Source organism: Polypterus senegalus, chromosome 16 (genome assembly GCF_016835505.1).
Source record: "Polypterus senegalus isolate Bchr_013 chromosome 16, ASM1683550v1, whole genome shotgun sequence".
Lineage (NCBI taxonomy): Eukaryota > Metazoa > Chordata > Cladistia > Polypteriformes > Polypteridae > Polypterus > Polypterus senegalus.
In genome coordinates, this window is record NC_053169.1 from 95,846,932 (window position 1) to 95,866,988 (window position 20,057).

Here is a 20,057-nt window from a genome sequence, read left to right on the forward strand (position 1 = left end):
CAAGTGCCAGAGCAAAGGGTCTGGATACTTACATCAATGGGATATTTCCCCTCTTTCCTTTTTTGACAAATTTCCTACAATCCAGTTTTCATTTCGTCATTCTATGCGTATTGAGTGTTGCTTGATGTGGGGAAAAAATGAATGTAATTGATTTTAGTGCAAGGCTGCAACAAAACAAAATGTGAAAAAGTGAAGGGTTCCGAATACTTTCTTTTTTAATTATATATATATATATATATATATATATATATATATATATATATATATATATAGACAGACACACACATATTACGCTCCTAACTCTTTATGACATTACTCATTACTTAAACAACAAAAAAACGAGTAAACAAAAATGTCATATAGTCAGTTATTATAAAATGTAATGCATTATAAACACTGTGTTAGTTTTGTTTTTTTCTTTTGTATTAAAAACTGCATGTTCGACTGGCTAGCATTTGTTATTAAACCCCATATATAAAATTTCATGAAACTGACCAGAAACCCACCCAAATGTGATCATTTGTTTGTTTTATAAATATGTTTAGTCATTTGTGTGCTGTGAAGTAAACAGCAGTATGAACACTGGCCGCTGTGTCATCTGATCACACGGTTTCAACACATCGATAGTAAATAGCTGGGTGAAAACTACACTGACATTGTATTCATAGGTTTCTCTTACTGGATTACATGCTGCACACTCTTTTCCGCGTGACTGTGCGACTGAGCCCTGTAAAGAAGCGGCATACCAGTACGTGTGCTTCTCGTCTTACACCTAGTGCTTCTAGGATAACAACACAGGAGTTTTTACTTCGATAACATAAGTATTGTGTTAGGTCACTTGTCACTTTAAGAAGTTATCAGACTACGTAATACTTGATGCTTTTAACTTACTATCCACAACACTTTTTCTAAGATTAAGCGACTTATCAACATAAGTTCAGCAATTCCTGAAATACTGACACATATTATTTCAACCAGGAGAAGGTATATTGCAATTGCCCGAAAATTTGCCTCAGAAAATTGAAACTTTCTGGACACCTCCATCGTTTTCTACATGTGCAACCTGGAAGTGCATCCAAAGCACAGACATGCGTAGGCTAACAGAGTGCAATGGACATGTGCAGACCACAAAATCCTTAGGAGTAAGAGTTTACATGCATTATAGTGCTTTCTCAGAGACCAATATCAAAGTTTCTGTAACCAGAAAAAAGGGCTTACATGTCATTTTAGAAACCAGGTTTCTGTGATTAACAGGGTATTAAAGCAAATATAAACACACCCAATGTCAGTTTACATGGCTGGCAGTCACTGGAGTCTACGCAACTGCTCCAAATTTGCCAAGATTACAAATACGAAGTCTGCAACTGAAAACTGCTGTAAAAGCTGGGTAGCATGACAGAGCTTTACTCATTACATTTTTGACATACGGATTGTATCACATAAATGAAGAAACAGCTAAACAAAACTGTGAATGATAGCCGACTTAGAAAATGTCCTTTCTGGTTACAGCAGCCTCAAATATGTCATCAAAGCTATCAATGTTTCTTCACAGATTATACAGCACGTACTTAAAATGAGTCCCATCAGCAATAGAAAAATGACACCCCCGTATTAATAATAAGTCTTGACAAATAAAATAAAGTTGCAAAATATGTGCTGTAAGAAAACAAATCATCCAGAAATCTTTTGCATGAACTAATATGGAAGATAACACTAAACCAAAATGTATTCTTCTTTAAAATTATATTTTAATATACGCTTGTTTTATGACGATTCTCTCTCTCTCGAACAGTTTAACAGCTTCATAAAGATAAATAATAATATATAATATATGAGAAGATGGGAAGCACCTGCTCCTCCCATACGTTTTGTGTTTAACCAATACAGTTCTTAATCAATCAGTATAATGGTGGCCTACTTTTAGATAAGCTATCCTGTAGATAGGAAATCTGCACAGTCTTGTTCCTTGGAGTTTTAACTCTCTTGATAAACATCCTAACAAAACTTGGACATTGACCCTGAGGTGTCAGTCCTACACAAACCCACCCATTTACTACACCTACCAGCAAACAATGATTTTATACAAAGCAGCAACGTGAACTTTACAAATTGTATGCAAATGCGGTGCTTACAACCTCAAGACGAGAAGCAGAGCACAGCAGTATACAGTGCAGAAGTAGCATTTGCACTATAATCATTATTTTGAATGAATGCACTGAAAGTGTTTTTGGATGTTCGGCATTTGTTAGCATTAAAGATTCCACTGAATAGAAGGGTGTTTGTCGGATACGGGAGGCCCTAATCCAAGCATTTCAAGAGTATGGCTTGTGTTGTCTTTGATCCCATGTTATCTGGTATAATTTTAAAACGTCTAGTGCATACTACCCAGTAAGTTAATGGGTTACATATTACATCTGTAATAAACAGAATAATTCTTGCAGCTTTCAGAAGCCCATATCAGTATATTAATGTCTATTGTCATTACAGTATTACACCTATCCATACCTTGCAGACATGTTTCCACCAACAAGACAGAAAAGGTTTCTGTTGCCCCAAATTTTTAATATTTGTAGATAATCAACAAAAAGTGAAGTTTCTCTGTCTCCCTCTACTTTATAAAAGGTTTAAAAAAATGTGTAGACAGTTCTACATTGACCATCACTCCAAGTCTTTGATTTTAACTGCTCATGAAGCTGTGGCAAACATGCTTCCATTTGCTTAACCGCTTAAGCAGAGTAGGTTCACGTGGCGATGGCACAATCATAGGATGCAAGGCCGTTAGACACCACCTGGACTGGGTGCCCTTTTTCAATGTTAACACAGGAACTGTCAAAACGCGTTCCATAATTTTCTCAGGTGGATGCTTTTATTTGCCTACCCAACATGCTCTCCAAAACTTTACTTCTTTCGCTGGCCCTTGTTCCTTGTCTTCAGTCATAGCCCATGCTCTCCACCTCTTACAACAGCATGACGTCATCTACGTGGTTGAAAAGTTCCACTCTGTCTGGATCTTTGTGACTGGCGATGTCTCTTGTTGCAATGCAATGGTGGACACTTGTGCTGTGAAGATACCCTTGACGTAATCAACACTTAGAAAGTGTGCGGTCTGTGCAGCCCATCACAGGGCAAACACCTAATCAGCCTCAGTCGGGCCAGTTTAGCAATGTCAGTTCACCAATCACGCATGTCTGTGGACTGTGAGAGGAAACCGGACCACCAACAGTATACAGTATTACAATCTTTAATATTTCTCCTTGGTAATCAAGATAATAATCGCTGTTCCCCCCAAAAAAGAGGGGAGTAGAGAATAGGGGCTTGACTAATAGTGCAAAGATCTCCATTCATGAGGGAAAATAAATTGAAAAGGTTTTTCAATACACTTCATTATGATAAGCTGTTTAAAATTACATGTACCTCAAGCTAGAACACATATTGTCTGTTTAAAAACACACAGGTCTCAGAACATCTAAGAGTTCTAACTGCACACTACATTTAAATATGATATGCTAAAAATGCAATTGAGTGTAAAACTAAACACACTGACATTTCATTTCATTATTAAGGCTTAAAACAGGTCAGCACTCACCTTTTTGTATTTGGCTTTGTTTTAATTCAAAGAATCATTTTTAAGCACAATACAGCTGTCTGCAGAAAAATCCATCCCAAAAAGCTAAAGGTTCTTCTACTTTGGCAAACACTGAAATTATTGTGAAGGAGAAATGCTACCAACACGTTCAAAAAGGAAATGAACTGACGTTTCCATATTTAAATAGCAACAGCTGTGATCTTTTCACCCCCACCGATATCTTTATGTGCTGTACACATTTGTTACATTTCGGTAGAGTATGTTAAAAGCATCCCTGTAAACTGGTCAATAACGTAACTTAAGCTTAGGCACACAGCAGAGAGAGACATAGATTAATTCTGCGTGAACATGAAGCTTGTCTCCTTACCTGTATGTAAATGGGCAGACCACAGGATAAAGCAGGGAACTGGCAGGCTTACAATGTATGTCAGAAAGCAAAACTCCCAGCTAAATGTAAAAAAAACCAGTGAATAAGGATGATGTACTCACCACTGTGCGAGGTCAGGGACTGCGGAGCAATCAGCTGAGTGCCAAATGAACTGGGAAGTCTTAGTTTGGAGTGTGGCGAGAGCAAAGATGGAGCAGGAAGCGAAACATTTGAGCTGACCTGTTAAAAGGGAAGGCAAATAAGAAACAAAGTGTAATTTCCTGGGTTACAGGCTGATGCAATACAGGGAAAATGTAGCAGCTGCTTACTCTCAATGGACACTTTAAAGAAAAAGGTCAGTCATGAAATGAGCATTTCTGGATGGACATCTCATATATTCAATTTGATGCCTAAATATTTACCATGGAACACAATTGTTCTACAAAGAAAATCTGTTTTATCATCAACACCTCAAAAAAGTGATTGTGATGTCACTAATAAAGTAAAGCAGAGGTTCATTGCTGGAAGTAAAATGACAGACTGATGTAATCCAATTAATACAATTCTCTTTTTCTTAAATGTAATTTGTGAACAGAAGCAGTACTTTTTATTTTGTTTCGTCAGTATGAATTACCACATTTTCTCTCTTTTTTTTTTACTAATCACTTAATCTCATGTGTTTCAAACTTACAGTGAAATCAGAAAATCGTCAGACCCCTTCACTTTCTGCACACTTTATTACTTCCCATAAATCTACACTCAAAAATCCATAATGACAGAGTGAAAATATCCCAGGTGCCTCCCATTTGCTTTAATTATCCTTGAAACATTTCCAGAACTTGGAAGTCCACCTGTGACAAACTAATACGAATAACAATAATAATAATCCATTATGTTTATATAGTTACTTAAAGTGCTTTGCACAGTGAGTGAGGAGACACTTCAACTGCCACTGATGGCAGCATCCACCTGGATGATGCGACGGTGCCCATTTTGCACCAGTACACACACCACATGTTAGCTGTTAGACAGGGGATGATTAAAGGGCCAGAATGTCCAGGCTGTGGTGGTCAATTTAGCCAAAATATCAGGATATACTCTACTCTTTATGAAGGATGCCCAGGGGTCTTTAATGACCACAGAGAGTCAGGACCTTGGGTTTATGTCTCATCTGAAGGACAGCACCTTTTTTATAGCACAGTGTCCCAGGCACTACATTGGTGCATTGGGATCCACATTCAGACCACAGGGTAGATGTCCCCTGCAGGCCAACATATCTTCCATCAGTAACCAAAGTATTTTCCTGGTTGATCTCCTATCCAAGTACTGGCCGGGTCTGAACAAGCTTAGCTTTGGGTGGATGACCTGAGGTGCAGGTGGTATGGCCACTGACTGCAACTAACTGACTGTGTACCCGTGTACAGAAGGCCCCACAATTCAGACGGCCTGGCAGGAGACAAACCAAGCCATGGTGTCCAAGGAACTCTATGTAGACCTCTGTGATCAAATTGTGGTGAGGAAGAGATCTGCACAAAAGGGAATAACACAATTTCTAAAGTTTTGAGTGTTTCCAGGAGTACAGTGACCTCAATAATTGTGAAAAGGAAGAAGTTTGGAACCAGCAGGACAATTCCTAAATTTGGCTGTTCTGCCAAATGATTAATGGGACAAGAAGGGCCTTGGACAGGGAGGTAACCAAGAACCCAGTGGTCACTCTAACAGTGATGTCTTCTGCTAAGATCGGATAACTTGTCAGGAGGATGACCATCTCAGCAGCACTCCATCAATCAGGTGTTTATGGTACAAGTGGCTATCTCGTGATTAGAGTTTGCCAAACAGCATTTACAGGACTCTGAGAAGAGGAGGAAAAAGATTCTCTGTTTTGATGAGACAAAAAATGAACTTTTTGGGCAGAACTCCAAGCATTATATCTGGCAAAGACCAGGCGTTGCTCATAACTTGCCTAATACCATCACTACAGTTAAGCGTAATGGTTGCAGCATCATGCTATGTGGGCAATTCTCAGTAGCAGGGACAGGGAGACTGGTCAGAACACAGAAGGTCCTTGGTGGGGGGAAAAATAAAAAATAAAAAAAAACTGCACCAGTGTGCACCCAACCTCAGACTGGGTTGACAGTTCACCATTCAACATGGCAATGACCCAAAGCATAAAGGCAAGACAAAGCTGGAATGGCCTCAGGAGAAGTCTTTGACTGCCCTTGAATGGCTCAACCAAAGCCCAGATGTAAAACCTGTAGAGTTTAGTTTATATTTTGGGTTTGGGGTGGCACTGTAAGTAGAATGACCCCTGTACAGTGCGACAGTGAATTTGGTCCATAGGTGTACTGGTTCAGTATTTAGTACCGTAAATCCCCAATGAAAAGACGCCCCATTCTGTAAGCTGCAGAAAATGCTCATTTATATTTTAAAACTCTACGATAAGCTGCCCCATGTTATTAGCTGCGGCGTTACTGAATTTACCAATCTGAAGTAAAAGCATCTAATTTGGCACGTCCCTGTAGGCATTTGCAGCTGTATTGTGACAATATAGTTGAGCGTGAACAATTAAATTGATAACATTTTGCATTTACCAATATCATGTACTGTTGAAGTAAACAGTACATTTAAATTCAACGAATCATTTTAGTATGTCGTCTTTTTGTGCACTGAATTATACTTTTATTGAATGTTTTTAGATTCCATTTAAGCAAGCTGCACCCAATTTGCATTTGGGTTGGGGAAATACGGTAATTAATATAATCCATACTTGTATTTTAACGGAGAATTTTGAACATCACACTGTGCCTGCATTCAATTTTTTATTTTTTTTTACTCTGTATGTAAAGCAACCTTGAGTTTGCAAAAGGCACTCTATAAATCCAGATTCTTCTTCTTCTTATTATGAATGCATTGTATTTGTGGAGCCTTTCTTCCGTATTCACGTGTCTAATCATCTCTTCACTGGTGCTCCCCTTCTCAAGCCAGTTCTCAGACTCTCGTTATTTTGAGGCGCTTTTCTTGCCTCCTGCCAACTTGTATACTTTCTGTCTTTGAAGGCGACTCTTTCAGTGTGTGCCTTTACTCCTCCTCGTACGTTTCGCACTCACACTTCCTCTTTTGTCACGTCAAAGTTAAATTGACCACTCAGACTGCACTGAGGGAATGGACACACAGACCTTAGTATTTTATTATAGCGTACATGGATAACAGAAATTAGAACAATATTTAATTATTTTAAGAATATGCAAAGTTGTAAGAAAATTGGAACACCAAATAATCTCATGTTGATTGAATAAAAATAAACTTGAAAAGGATGATAGGAATTTATATAAATTCAGGTCCATAAATATTTGGACAGTGACAGTTTTCATAATTTTGGCTCCACACACCACTAGAATGGATTTGAAACAAAGCAATCAAGATGTAATTGAAGTATAGGCTTTAATTCAAGGGGTTTAACAAAAATATTGCATGAGTCACTTAGGAATCGCGGACATTTTTAAGGGGCTCAAAGCTAATTAACATAATCATGAATATAGTGATCATTATTTAATATTTGGTTGAATATCCTTTACAGTAGACTCCGCGAAGTCATGGTTCAGGATCCACGGACTCAGTCGTTCACGGATTCTTCTTTAGAACCTAACTATCAATTGTTAGCGGAAAGCGCAAATATCCTCTGCAATTTTTTATGCCTTTTTTGAGGCAATACTGTGCTGTAGAGAGAACAGGAAGCAACCGTTGAGGGAAACGCAGGTTGGGATTGTGAAAGTAGCCAATCCGAGAGCACTATTCGTTTCTACTTGCTGCTGATTGATTGCTGCCCTGTGACGCGACTCCAGCCGAGTGTCCTCATGTTTTCCATTTTGTTATTCTTAAACGCACAAGATGTCGCCAAATCACCCTACACCTTCTAAGGCTTCTGGCACTGAGCCTAAGCGCCAGAAGAAGTTTAAAACACTCAAGGAGAAGGTTGAACTACTGGATTTGCTCTGGGAACTAAAATGTTATGCTGCAGTAGCGCGCCACCGACTATGGTATTAATGAAAGGACGGCACGCTACATAAAGAAGAATGAAGAAGCAATCTGGAGTACAGTATCTGTAAGTTTCTGTGATAGTGCCAAAAAGGTAATGACCGTAAGGAATAAAAATATCGTCAGGATGGAATCTGCCTTGGCATTGTGGACAACCGACTGCAGGAAGAAGAACATCCCTTGGACGGTAACATCATCCATGAGAAAGCACGGAAATTGTACTAGCAGTTTTTACAGGAGACAATGTAGAAACTTCCCATCACAATGTTCCTGAAACCTATAAAGAAAAGTCAGCACGAAACCCCACCAGAAGACCACCTGTCCAAAGATTCGACTCCTCCTGAAGAGCCACTACCCGAGGAGTTTTAAATCCTCTGCATCGTACTGCACAGCTACTTCATCATCATCATCATCAATATCATTCAACACTGGTGAGTACCCATACCTTTTACTGTATTTTAATTAAATGAAATTATGATGTAAAGAAAACGATATCACATACTAAAGAAAACGTGCTTGCATGAATTACAGTACATATAGGGGTAACATCGGTATTTTACATTCTAGCACCGCGGGAGACATAGCAGTACAGTACTGTACAGTATACGGGTTCACCTTTAAACTCTGTTTTTTAGGTAATGCATTAAGCTAAGTTTGCAACGAAATTAAAGTGCTTTGGGAGCATACTGTATTTAAACTACAAAAATAGGCATTTAAAAGGCATTTTTTTAACCACATCCAAAAGTCGTGGTTTTTCACAATTCGCGGGGGTTACATTCCTAGAGCATTTTGGGGGTGTACTGTACAGTCAATGGCTGCCATAGCCATGCTGGGTTTCCACCTTACTGATGTTTTGCCAGGCTTTTACTGCAGTGGTCTTCAGATACTGCTTGTTTGTTGGATTTTCTGCAGTCAGTGTTGTCTTCAGCAAGTGAAATGCATGTTCAACTGGTTTGCGGTCAGATGATTGACCCTATCTTTGAATATCCCACTCCTTTGTCTTGAAAAGCACTTGGTGTGTTTTCGTAGTATGTTTTGGCTCATTGTCTACCTGTACTGTGAAGTGCTGTGCTATCAGTTCTGCAGCATTTGTGTGAATCTGAGCTGACGGTATAGCCCTGTACACATCAGAATTCATCCTTCCACTTCTGCCAGCAGTCATATCCTCAACACATACCAGTGATCCACTTCCTTTGGCAGTCACCAATGCCCATGCCATAACAACAAGATGTGGTATTCACAGGATCATGAGCAGTTTCTTCTCTTCTCCATTCTCTTTTCTTTCCATCATTCTGGTACATATTGATCTTGTTTCCTTTGTCCAAAATGTTTTCTTACAAAGTCTAATCTGTCCTTCCTATGCTTGAGGGTTACCATTGGTTTGCACTTTTGTGGTAAACCCCACATCTTTACTTCTCTGAAGTCTTCTCTTGATTGTTGACTTTGGCAATGAAGGTCCACCTTCCTGACAGCATTCTTGGTTTGGCTAAATGTTGAGAAGCAGTTCTTCATCAGCAAGCACAGAATTCTGCAATCATTCAGAACAGTGAGTTTACCAGTGTGTCCCTTCTTTTTAAGAATGTACCAGATGGTTGATTTGACCACTCGTGGCATTTCTGCTGTCTCTCTAAAGGATTTGTTTCATTTTCAAAGCCTAATGATGGACTGTTTTTATTTGCATGGACAGCTCTTTGGACCTCATATTTGGAGTTCACAATGACAGAGCTCCCAAATGCAAATTCCTCACTTGGAATGAATTCCAGACCTTCTACTTGCTTAACAGTTAATGAAATAATGAAGGAACTTCTCCTACTTGGCTATTGATCATCTTGTCAGTCAAATGTCCAAATCCTTTTAAGCCCCTGTATATTGAGGGGGGTATGGAGAAAAATGGCTGACATTCCTAAATGGCTCATATGATATTTTTGGTAGATTCCTTAATTTAAAGCTGAAAGCGCACACACTTCAATCACATCATGATTGCTTTATTTCAAATCTGTTGTGGAGGCATACAGAGACAAAAATATGAAAATTTTGTCACTGTCCTAATACTTACAGGCCAGATTGTACTATACCTTCAGCTAATCTTAAACCATGAAATCTTCTCCAATTTCTCTATTCCCTTTTTAAAGGGACTTATTAAGAGAGGAAAAAAAAAGCAAGGCATCATCATCATAAAGCAGTACTTTGTGTTCAGATTCATCCTTCACACTTATATGAATGAACGACAAGCAATTTAACCTAAATTGTGAAAAGAATTGTATTACCTCCTGTATCAGTTAAGTATATATTTTATTGGTTACAAAAAACATTCTCAAAATAACTTCACCCAAATCAGGGTGGTGGGGAGCCACAGCCCATCCCAGTAGCACTGCACATATGGCAAGAAACAAACCAGAAAAACACAAAATTATATTCATTCTGCTATATGCCAGTCCTTCATCAATGGTGTCCTTAGTTATCATTCTCTGTAAAGTAAAGACAGCATTAGCTGCAAGCCGCGTAATTACTGCATCCCTCCAGCCATCTGCTGTTTTTTTTTTTTTTGCAATTCTTACTGATCTCTTCTTTGTATACTTTGGTTGACAAGGGGGTTGACTGTGATTGCTTGATAATATATGCAAGTGTGAATTTATTTATACTGTTGTATTGATACTTTGTAACCAATAAAATATATACTTAAAAATGAGTACTAAATTATGGTAGAATTTAAAGACAAGAGTACATGCAAAAACATTCAAAAATTGAAGACGTTTGGTGTTATGAATCAATGCACTCAAAATGATGAAAAGGGGTCTAAAAAAAGATCCATAAGCCAGACCAGAGTCTTCCCTAGCCTGTCCAGCAATTGGCCTCACCCCAAACAGCCTGACCTCAAACTGTACCAGTAGGCTTCAGCCTACACAGGCCCAAAACAGGGATAAGGCTTCAATAATTCAACAACAATAATATTAATAATTCTCTGCATTTATATAACTTGTTGTTTATGTCCCAAAAAACATTTAAGCTAAAATGGTAACCAAAAACCTCTGCCAAAAGAGACAAATCCAACAAGGCGTCTTTATAAATGAAAAATGTATTCTAAGTAAGCCAAAGCAGAACAAACAATGGCAAAAAACTTAAAAGGCATACCTAAAAAGGCAACTCGCAGCCAGGGGAGCCATTGCATGTCTGGGCCCAGGACAGAACTGTACTAATGGGTCCTGCCTCACCCACTTTATGGGTGCTAACCAAATATTACCAAAATGTAACTTCTAACATTAACAACCAAATGCAAAACATTTTGAACACCTATTATGTAACATCTCAGCTCAGATGTAAAACATTACAAGTATGAACTTTTATATTATTACCCCCATTTCAAACAAAACCAAACGCAAATCATTTTTAATACTGCAAACCAAAAGCAATAAAATATCATGTAAAGAAAATCTAGTAAATGATTAACTTTTACACAATCCACCTCCCAGCTTTCACAGTTGTGAAGTCATTAATGACATTCACAAAATTCACTTGATGCGCAAGCTCCCATTCAATGGACAAGAGAATTCAGTCTTCCTTGGTATGAATTTCAGTCTATGATCTTGAGAAGGACCACTCAAGTCAGCCACTGTGGATACAAATGAAATCTGGCTGAAGTGGGAGGCTGCTTTTGTCCTGTGGTGGGCAGTAGAGCACTACATGCAAGGAGTGGGTTCGTTTTATGCTCTGCTTGATTCAAGTCATTATGCATTCCTATCTTCTGTAGGCCTGTGCAGTTGTTACCATTTCTGCTCTTGCCCATATTGTAACTGATGGCGCGGTTACAAAACTGCTGAATTTCTGCATCCAGGGCCCTCAACAAGCCCATTTATCCACCTTGTCTGTACCCCTACCCAGCAAACAATTCCAAGTCCACAATATTGAAACTTAAAAAGCAGAAGTAACAAATCCAGAACCAGAAAAACACTACTCAATGAAAAAGACACTCCTTGAATGACAACGAACCACTACAGGGTCTGCTCCCCAGCCTCACGATACAGCGGCTCAGGGCAGTCCTTCAGTCATGATGTCAGAGTGGCCCCGTCTCTTGGAGCTCCACCGACAAAACACAAGCAACGCAGGTGGACACATTAATACCTGAAAAATAACACATCACAACAAACAAAGACAATACTGAAAAGAAAAACAAACATAAGCCAGCAAACACACCCTGGATGAAACATGCCACTTAGTTTAGCTGTTAGGTATTTATAGATACCTAGATACAAGACAATCAAACAAAATAATAAAGAGAAAGGACCTACAAAAATCTCTCATTTGCATTTCAGCGCACATCAATTTTTATTTTGTTTTTACCACTTTTTGTGAATTCTATTATTACGGATTATAAACACATTCTTCATTCTGTCACCTTCACGTACTAGGTTTCATTATTAATACTAAAGGTCATGTCACATTAGATGACTTTTCCACAGATTTTCAGTCATAGCCTCTCCTTACATAATCTTACAGAGTCAGAAGTAGTCGGTGGCATGCTCCTGTTAAAGTCTGACATTCCCAGTGACTTACTCCAATGTGTCTGCCGCTCACCCTGACGAAATCCAGCAGGTTTGATTTTGTCTTTAGTCATAAGGGTGGGTTCTGTGTGCATAAGAGCCAACAGCCAATGAAGTGCAATGCCTATAATGCAGTGTTGAGGAATAAGGACCACAGGTGTTTTGAACTTTACAAACACAAAAAAAGCATTTCTGTCCAATATCTTATGTTTTACATACTAAAGCAGAATGGGGGAGAACTGCGGTGGGCTGGCGCCCTGCCCAGGGTTTGTTTCCTGCCTTGTGCCCTGTGTTGGCTGGGATTGGCTCCAGCAGACCCCCGTGACCCTGTAGTTAGGATATAGCAGGATGGATGGATGGATGGATGGATGGGAGAACTTATGGATGAACTTGCTGAACCTATTAATCCTTTTGTACAGCATTGGACCCATCAGAAAGCACACTATCAGAAACTGGGGTGAGCGTAACTGTGTTGGAAAGTCAGCATGCAGCCGCTAAATTTTAAATTCCCAGTGATTTTCAGTTGTGTAAACTGACATGGATGAGATCAGCAACTGCAGTTGGCAAGTCCGATATACCCTACAATTACAAGTCACCACATTTGACATCGGCTTAAGATCTGCAGAATGAACGCTTATGGGTGGCAATGCATATCGGAATAAATAATATTTTAAAATGTACATGAATGCTTTCACGTAGCCTTTACTAGGAGCATTTCTTCTACAGATGCATTTTGTAGATAAAAAGGCACAACTGCTTTTGCAACAACAGCTTGCGGTGTTTCAAAATTAAAGGTAAATTGGTAACCTTTGTTTTATGTATCTACAGTCTCAATTGTGCTGTTGAGTTTTAAAAAACATAAAAGGATGTCCCCTCAAAATGAAACAAAAAAAAAAACAAAAAACACCCACAAGTGACAAGGCTGGCAGGAGTTACTAAGGGGCAGGCAGATATTTCAGGAGGGAACTGGGACCACCCTCTGCTGGCCTAAGTGTAAAGTTCATTTTATTTTTTGGTTATCAACATTGTTTAACAGAAGCAAAATGAAAATTAATCTGTTCCATGGAACCAAAAAAAGACCATTAAATCGTAAAAGGCTTCCCTTTTCATGTCTGTCTCAGTGTGCAACCTATTCCTTTTAAAAAAAAAAACATCACCTAGTTTAGTTTGTAGGGAAATGAAACCAACGTCTGTCATAAAAAATGTACACAAATAAATACAAAAGTGTTCATATAGTGAAATAAAAAAAAAAAAAAAACAGTATGGACAGTAAATCCTCAACATTTACCTTTTGCTTACAAATAATCCAGATGGTATCAAATGTACCTCATTTAAAGGAATAAATAAAATAAATGAAAATATGCAATTAATTCTGGTGCCTCAGAGCAGCCGAGAATGCCGTCCATCTCCCAGTTCATTCAGTGCTAGTGAGGAGTTCACCCCTTCTCCCCAAGCACCCTTGGATTTTCTCCAGATAGCCTGGTCTCCTATCACATATGCATATTAGGCTATCTGGCACCCAGCCTGGCATGAGTAAATGTGGGTTTGACAGCACACTATAATGGTCTGACTTGTGACTCAAAATGCTGGCATAAGCCTTAGCCCTCTGATCTTGTCATGTAAAATAGATGTTCAGAAAATGGATGATGATAATAAGAATAATAAAGTAGGCATACAAACAATACAGAAACTTACACACAGGATTCAGTGGCTGTAGAAAAGCATATGACATTGTCCCACACATGTGGCTAGTCCAAAAATGACACTTCTACAAGATGCACCCCATACTCATACACAAACACTACTGGGATACTGGACAAGAACACTACTTGTATATACCATCAACACATCAATACTCACAGACTGAACACAGATAAGATGAGGCATCTTCCAGGGAGACTCACTTACCCTTCTCTGGTGCTTTGTCATGCCTAAACCATCAAACAGATTCAACAACACACAATATGGATACAACGTCAAAAACCAAAAGTAACAGTTCACCATATCACATCTATTCTATATGGACCATGGCTGGTCCTGGACTATAGGAGTCCTCTTGCGGTAAGATCACCTGGACCCACTGCAATTTGCCTACTGGACAAAGATTAGAGTGGAAGATGTAATTATTGGTCTGCTCCTTAAGGCTTATTCTCACCTGGACAAAGCAGGCAGCACTGCGAGGATTCTGTTTTTTTTTTATTATTATTATTTCTCAAGTGCATTCAGAACCATCCAGCCATCCCTGTTAAGGGGTGAACTCGGAGATATGCAGGTGGATGAGCCTGTGGTGTCCTGGATAATGGTAATATCTGTCAGGAAGACCACAGTTTGTGAGACTCAAGGACTGTGTGAGCAACACTGGAGCACCACAAGGAACAGGCCTGTCTCCTTTTCTCTTCACTCTATACACCATTGACCTATAAATATAACAGCAGGTCATGTCACTTGTAGAAACTGTCAGCTGACTCAGCGCCTATGGGGTGTATTGATAAGGAGGATGAGACAGAGGAGTGGAGCCAGGTAGAGAACTTTGAGAACTGTCTGCAATTTAACAAGAAACATAGCTGGAACTCCTTTATACCAACAGCAATACATCTGTATTGTAGCTCACTGGCACCGACTAATCAAACTCATGTCCAGGTACAAAACTACCATTGTTGGGTTGAGTGACCACATCAAGTTTGGAAAATTAAGAGAAAGTACTTGTCAGTGTGGCCTGTCGACCAATCTGCAATGAAGCTGAACTCAAGACAGATAAGATCAACCTGCTGAAGAAAGCCACTTCACAGCCGATACTACCATAGGCTTTACAGACCATTTGTGGACGAAGGTGCAAATGTGGCATGGCTGAACAGCCCCAGTATCAAAAAACAATTCTCACTGCATCTCAGGACCAGGCCCTCAACAGGAGGTACCACCAGAGCAGCATCTTAAGGCAGCAGGTTCAAAGCAAGTGCAGAAAGTGTAGCAAGCCTAAGGAGATGATTAGCCACATCATTGTTGTGTACACCGTGCTGGCTTCTAATGAACACATAAACCAGTACAAGGTTGCCAGCTATCTGCACTGGTCGATCTATGGTGCACTAGATGGACAATTGCCTGAGAAATTACACCAGGACCTGCTGGAGGCTGCAGTCACCATTGGAGACACTATCATAATTGGGACATGATAATGCAAGCGGATTGTACCAATCCAGCTCACCGTCCTCATATAATCGTCCATCACAAGATGAAGCAATGCCTGCTGATCAATGTAGCAGTAGCAGATGACAATGACATCTTACACAAAGAAGCTGAAAATCAAACCATATATAAAGAACTGGAGATTGAGATCAATTAGCTGCTGGGCACTAAGATTAGAGCTGTGTTGCTGTTGCTCAGGACTCTCAGTACCTGACTTAAACCTTAGGACACTGGTTGGGATGGATTTCACAGCAGCTGCCTGAAATTTCTCATCATAAATTAATAATAATAATTTGTATTTATTTCCACCTATTGTATGTCCACAGTGCTACAATTATGAAAGTATATGAGTTTTATTTTTAAACTAAGCAAAAGTTATACTTGACAATATTAACAAACTATAGATCTAAATATGTCCTACATGGGGTTGTGTGAATCGAGAATGGAGTAAACAAATAGTCTAGTGAGGAACATAAATTATTTTACTACAAGCTCTGGCCCTGACATTTTTACAACTTCCTCAAATAACTCTGCTTCAAACCCTCTGATGAATGAAATGAAGCAATCACAGTTTCAAAAATATAGTTTGTGGAAAAAATATTGCGTTAAGAAATGGAGGTGTGGGGGGTGGTAATCTAGTTTCACAACAGAGGCAGCAAAATAAAAAGACAAACTGACCACAACTCTCCCTGTTTACCACAGCTCCCAGCATTAAGCAACAAGAAAGTAAGTACAATGAAGCTTTAATAACAATAAAAGGGAACAAACTAGTGAAAATACCTAATCCGTGCCAAATGCTACTTTGCATTCATTTTCTTAAACATTCCAATCCCAGGCAAATTATGCAAATTTCTAGAAATTTTTTAGATAAAAAATTTTCATAACACAACAATCATTAAATTTTAAAAGAAAAAAAAAAATGGTGACGGGCATAGCTAAGCAGCCATATAGGCAGCACACTTGCGGATTTTACTTAAAACACAAACTTAGTGTCCAATCCTACGGAGGATATTTGCATAAATCATTTGCAAGCCAAATAGCTCACTGTTTCACATCACTTATCAATTCATCAAAGTTCACTTTGTAGCTCAGGCTACCTGCCTTCAGGGCATTCCTCATTCAAATAAGGTGTCTTTTTTTTTTTTTTTTTAAAAGTACATTCCTAGATTTAAACAAAAGCCTCAGGTAAACAGATAGGAAAAAAGTGCTGATCCCTAATATTTATTTTTATATGTTTTTAGTGGTTACAAAGAGTGACAAGCATACATATGAACAGCTAGGCCCACTCCCACAAATCAATATGTTACTGTCCTTAAGTATTTTGCATATTAAATTAGTATTTACAGATAAAGTATATTATATTTATATATCAGTACACTATATGGACAGTAGTATTGGGATACCTGACCATTACACAAACAAGGATTTTAATGACATTGCATTGAAATACATAGACTTTAGTATGGAGTTGGTCCCCCCCTTTGCAGCTATAACAGCTTCCACTCTCCTTGGAAGGCTTTCCACAAGCTTCTGGAGTGTTTCTATGGGAATTTGTGTCCATTCATTCTGTAGAGCATTTATGAGGTCAAGCATTAATGCTGGATGGGAAGGCCTGGCTCGTAATCTCCAACCCAGTTCATCCCAAAGATGTTCGATGGAGTTGAGGTCAGGGCTATGTGCGGGCCAGTTAAGTTCTTCCTCATCTAACCATGTCTTTATGGACTTTGCTTTGTGCACTGGGGCACATTTGTTCTAGAATAGAAAAGGGACTTCCCCATATATGCTGAAGCATTAACCCATCATTGCCAAAGTCTGCAATCAAGGGAAGACTTCATGAAAGTAAATACAGAACGTTTACCACAAGGTGCAAAACACTGTTAAACCTCAAGCATAGGAAGGACAGATTAGACTTTGCCAGAAAACATTCTTTAAAAAAATAGTCCAGTTTTGGAACAGTTTTCTTTGGACAAATGAAATTAAAATCAATATGTACAAGAACAACGGACAGAGAAGGGTATGGAGAAGACAAGGAACGGCTTATGATCTGTAGCATACCAGAAAAATGGTGGATGCAGTGTTATGGCATGGGCATGCATGGCTGAGAATAGAAGTGGGTCACTGGCGTTTCTTATTAATTGGACCATTGACAAAAGTAGTAGGATGAATTCTGAAGTGTTTAGGGATCTATACTATCTGCTCAGTTTCAGACAAATACTGCAAAACGGAGAGGATGACACATCACAGTACAGATGGACAATGAGCCAAAACATAGTGTGACAGCAAACCAAGGCAAAGAAGTTGAATATTCTTCAATGGTTTAGTCATTCAACTGGCCGCAACCCAACTGGACACGTATTTCACTTGCTGAAGACAAAACAGAATGCAGGAAGTCCAACAAACAAGCAGCAATCAAAGACGGCTGCAGTAAAGGCCTGGCTAAGCATCAGTAGGGTGGAAACTCAGCACTTGGAGAAGTCCATGGGTTTGGACTTCAGGCAGTCATTGACTGGAAAGTATTTTCAACTAAGCATGATTATGTTAGTCTGTCCTAATACCCTGAAAATGGGGAGACCATGTACTGTATAAAAATGGCTGTATTTAGAATATGTGTGTTAAAACCTTGAATTAAAACTTTAAGTCTACACTTCAATCACATCCTGCTTGCTTCATTTCAAATCTGTTCTGGTGAAACAAAGAGACAAAAGTTTAAAAATTGTATCACTGTCCAGATGCTTTGGTTCTGGTTCAGTCTGTAGCTGGGTAGACCTTTTGTGAAGTTTGCATATACCCATTTGTTTAGACATCATACTCTTTCAAAAACACTCCATCACATACTGTACTTGTAGAAAAGCACAATCATGACTGTGCAGCAGTGTTTTTTGTGCCCAGCAATAAACCGAGATCCAGTCCAGAGGTTAATTTTTGCCTGGTTCTCATTGCTGCAGAGACAGGCTCCAAGTAGCCTAAACTTAAATTAGTTGGTAACAGGTTGGGCATGTATTCAGTGTATTTGGCCTGATACTTACCGTTTGAAAGTAGGTACTGCTTACAGGACTCCTGATACTGTTGTCATTAATCAAACCTCCCGACATAGCAGAAATCATGCCTGTGGAGTACAACAAATTAAAAGAAAGAAAAATGGTAACAATGCAATTCAACTCTGTTGGTTGACTTTAATGAGAACACATCAGTTGTGCTCAATGAAGCAACAATTTGATTAAATAACGGAGAGTTGGTTTGCAGTGAAAACAGTATAATCTACCAAACAATACATGAATGTGGGAGAGGTCAAAGCAAAAGGAATGGAAAGTCCATTTAAGTGGCCATTTGGCTAACATCTGCATTTTTGTAATTATGTAGATGTGTTAACTGTGGCATGTGCAAAGTAAGGTACAACTATCAAACAAATGTTCATATGCTAAACAAAAATATGTACAAAGCACTAATAACTCGACCCTCAAGTAGCAATGGGCAGAGCAGACTCGTTTTTGTTTAGGACACTGCGTTCCTTTAATGTGGGTAGCGACATCTATTTTTTTCTATAACTCAGATGGCCAGTGCGATCTACTATGCTGTGGTGAGAGGGGCCAAGCAAATCAGTAACTTAACTGAGATGTCAGGCTCAGTTATGGGAAGCCCTTTGGCCTTGCTGGTGGTAGTAGCAGAGCAGAGAATGAAGATAAAACTGATGGCCATTATGAACAATGCTTCATGTCCTCTCTATGACACACTAACACAGAGAACTATCATCCAAATCGCCACTGGGCGATTAATTAATTTGTTTAATTCTAACAAATATGAGAAACAGATTTATTTTACAGTGGACTCTACAGTATAATGGTCTGGTTCCCTCTCTATTTTGCATTACTCTCTTACACCTGATCCAGCTCCTGGGACCCGAGTTAAGTGGACAAGAAGAGGCACAGATTGAGGTACAGATAGGACATACCTGAATTTTCATACATGTAGTCAGTCGCAGAGACGTTATGTTGTAATGGTTCCTAAGAAATAAATATGAAATATACTATTGTAAATAGAATAAAAGTCAAAACACACTACTCAGAATACAAGTCTAAAGAAACCTAAGTAAAATAATGATAAGGAGTTATCCAACGCATTATCGTTAATGATATTTAAAATTAGTAATCTTTGCTCGCCACTACCTGATACAAGTAATAAAACACCTATCATTTCAAAAGTGTACATCATTTTTATTATGGTAATAAAAAAAAAGACACAGACAGTACCTCACCTGGCTTTAAATCAACTTTTGAAAATGGACGCATGATAAACGCAATGTGAAATGAAGTCATTTTATTGTCCAGTTTATAGATTCTATTAATTGTTT

General features: G+C 38.9%; 1 protein-coding gene across 4 annotated transcripts in view; it reads right to left on the reverse strand.

Moving 5' to 3' along the window:
* Positions 1–20,057, reverse strand: part of ahi1 (Abelson helper integration site 1) — a 224,629-nt gene that overhangs the window by 99,037 nt on the left and 105,535 nt on the right. For all 4 annotated transcript variants that reach the window (XM_039738537.1, XM_039738538.1, XM_039738536.1 and 1 more), the window contains exons 19-21: positions 19,659–19,710; positions 18,736–18,815; positions 4,076–4,193 (exon numbers count right to left, since the gene is read on the reverse strand). In XM_039738537.1, the coding sequence (XP_039594471.1) occupies positions 4,076–4,193; positions 18,736–18,815; positions 19,659–19,710 (250 nt within the window). The remainder of the gene's footprint in view (positions 1–4,075; positions 4,194–18,735; positions 18,816–19,658; positions 19,711–20,057) is intronic.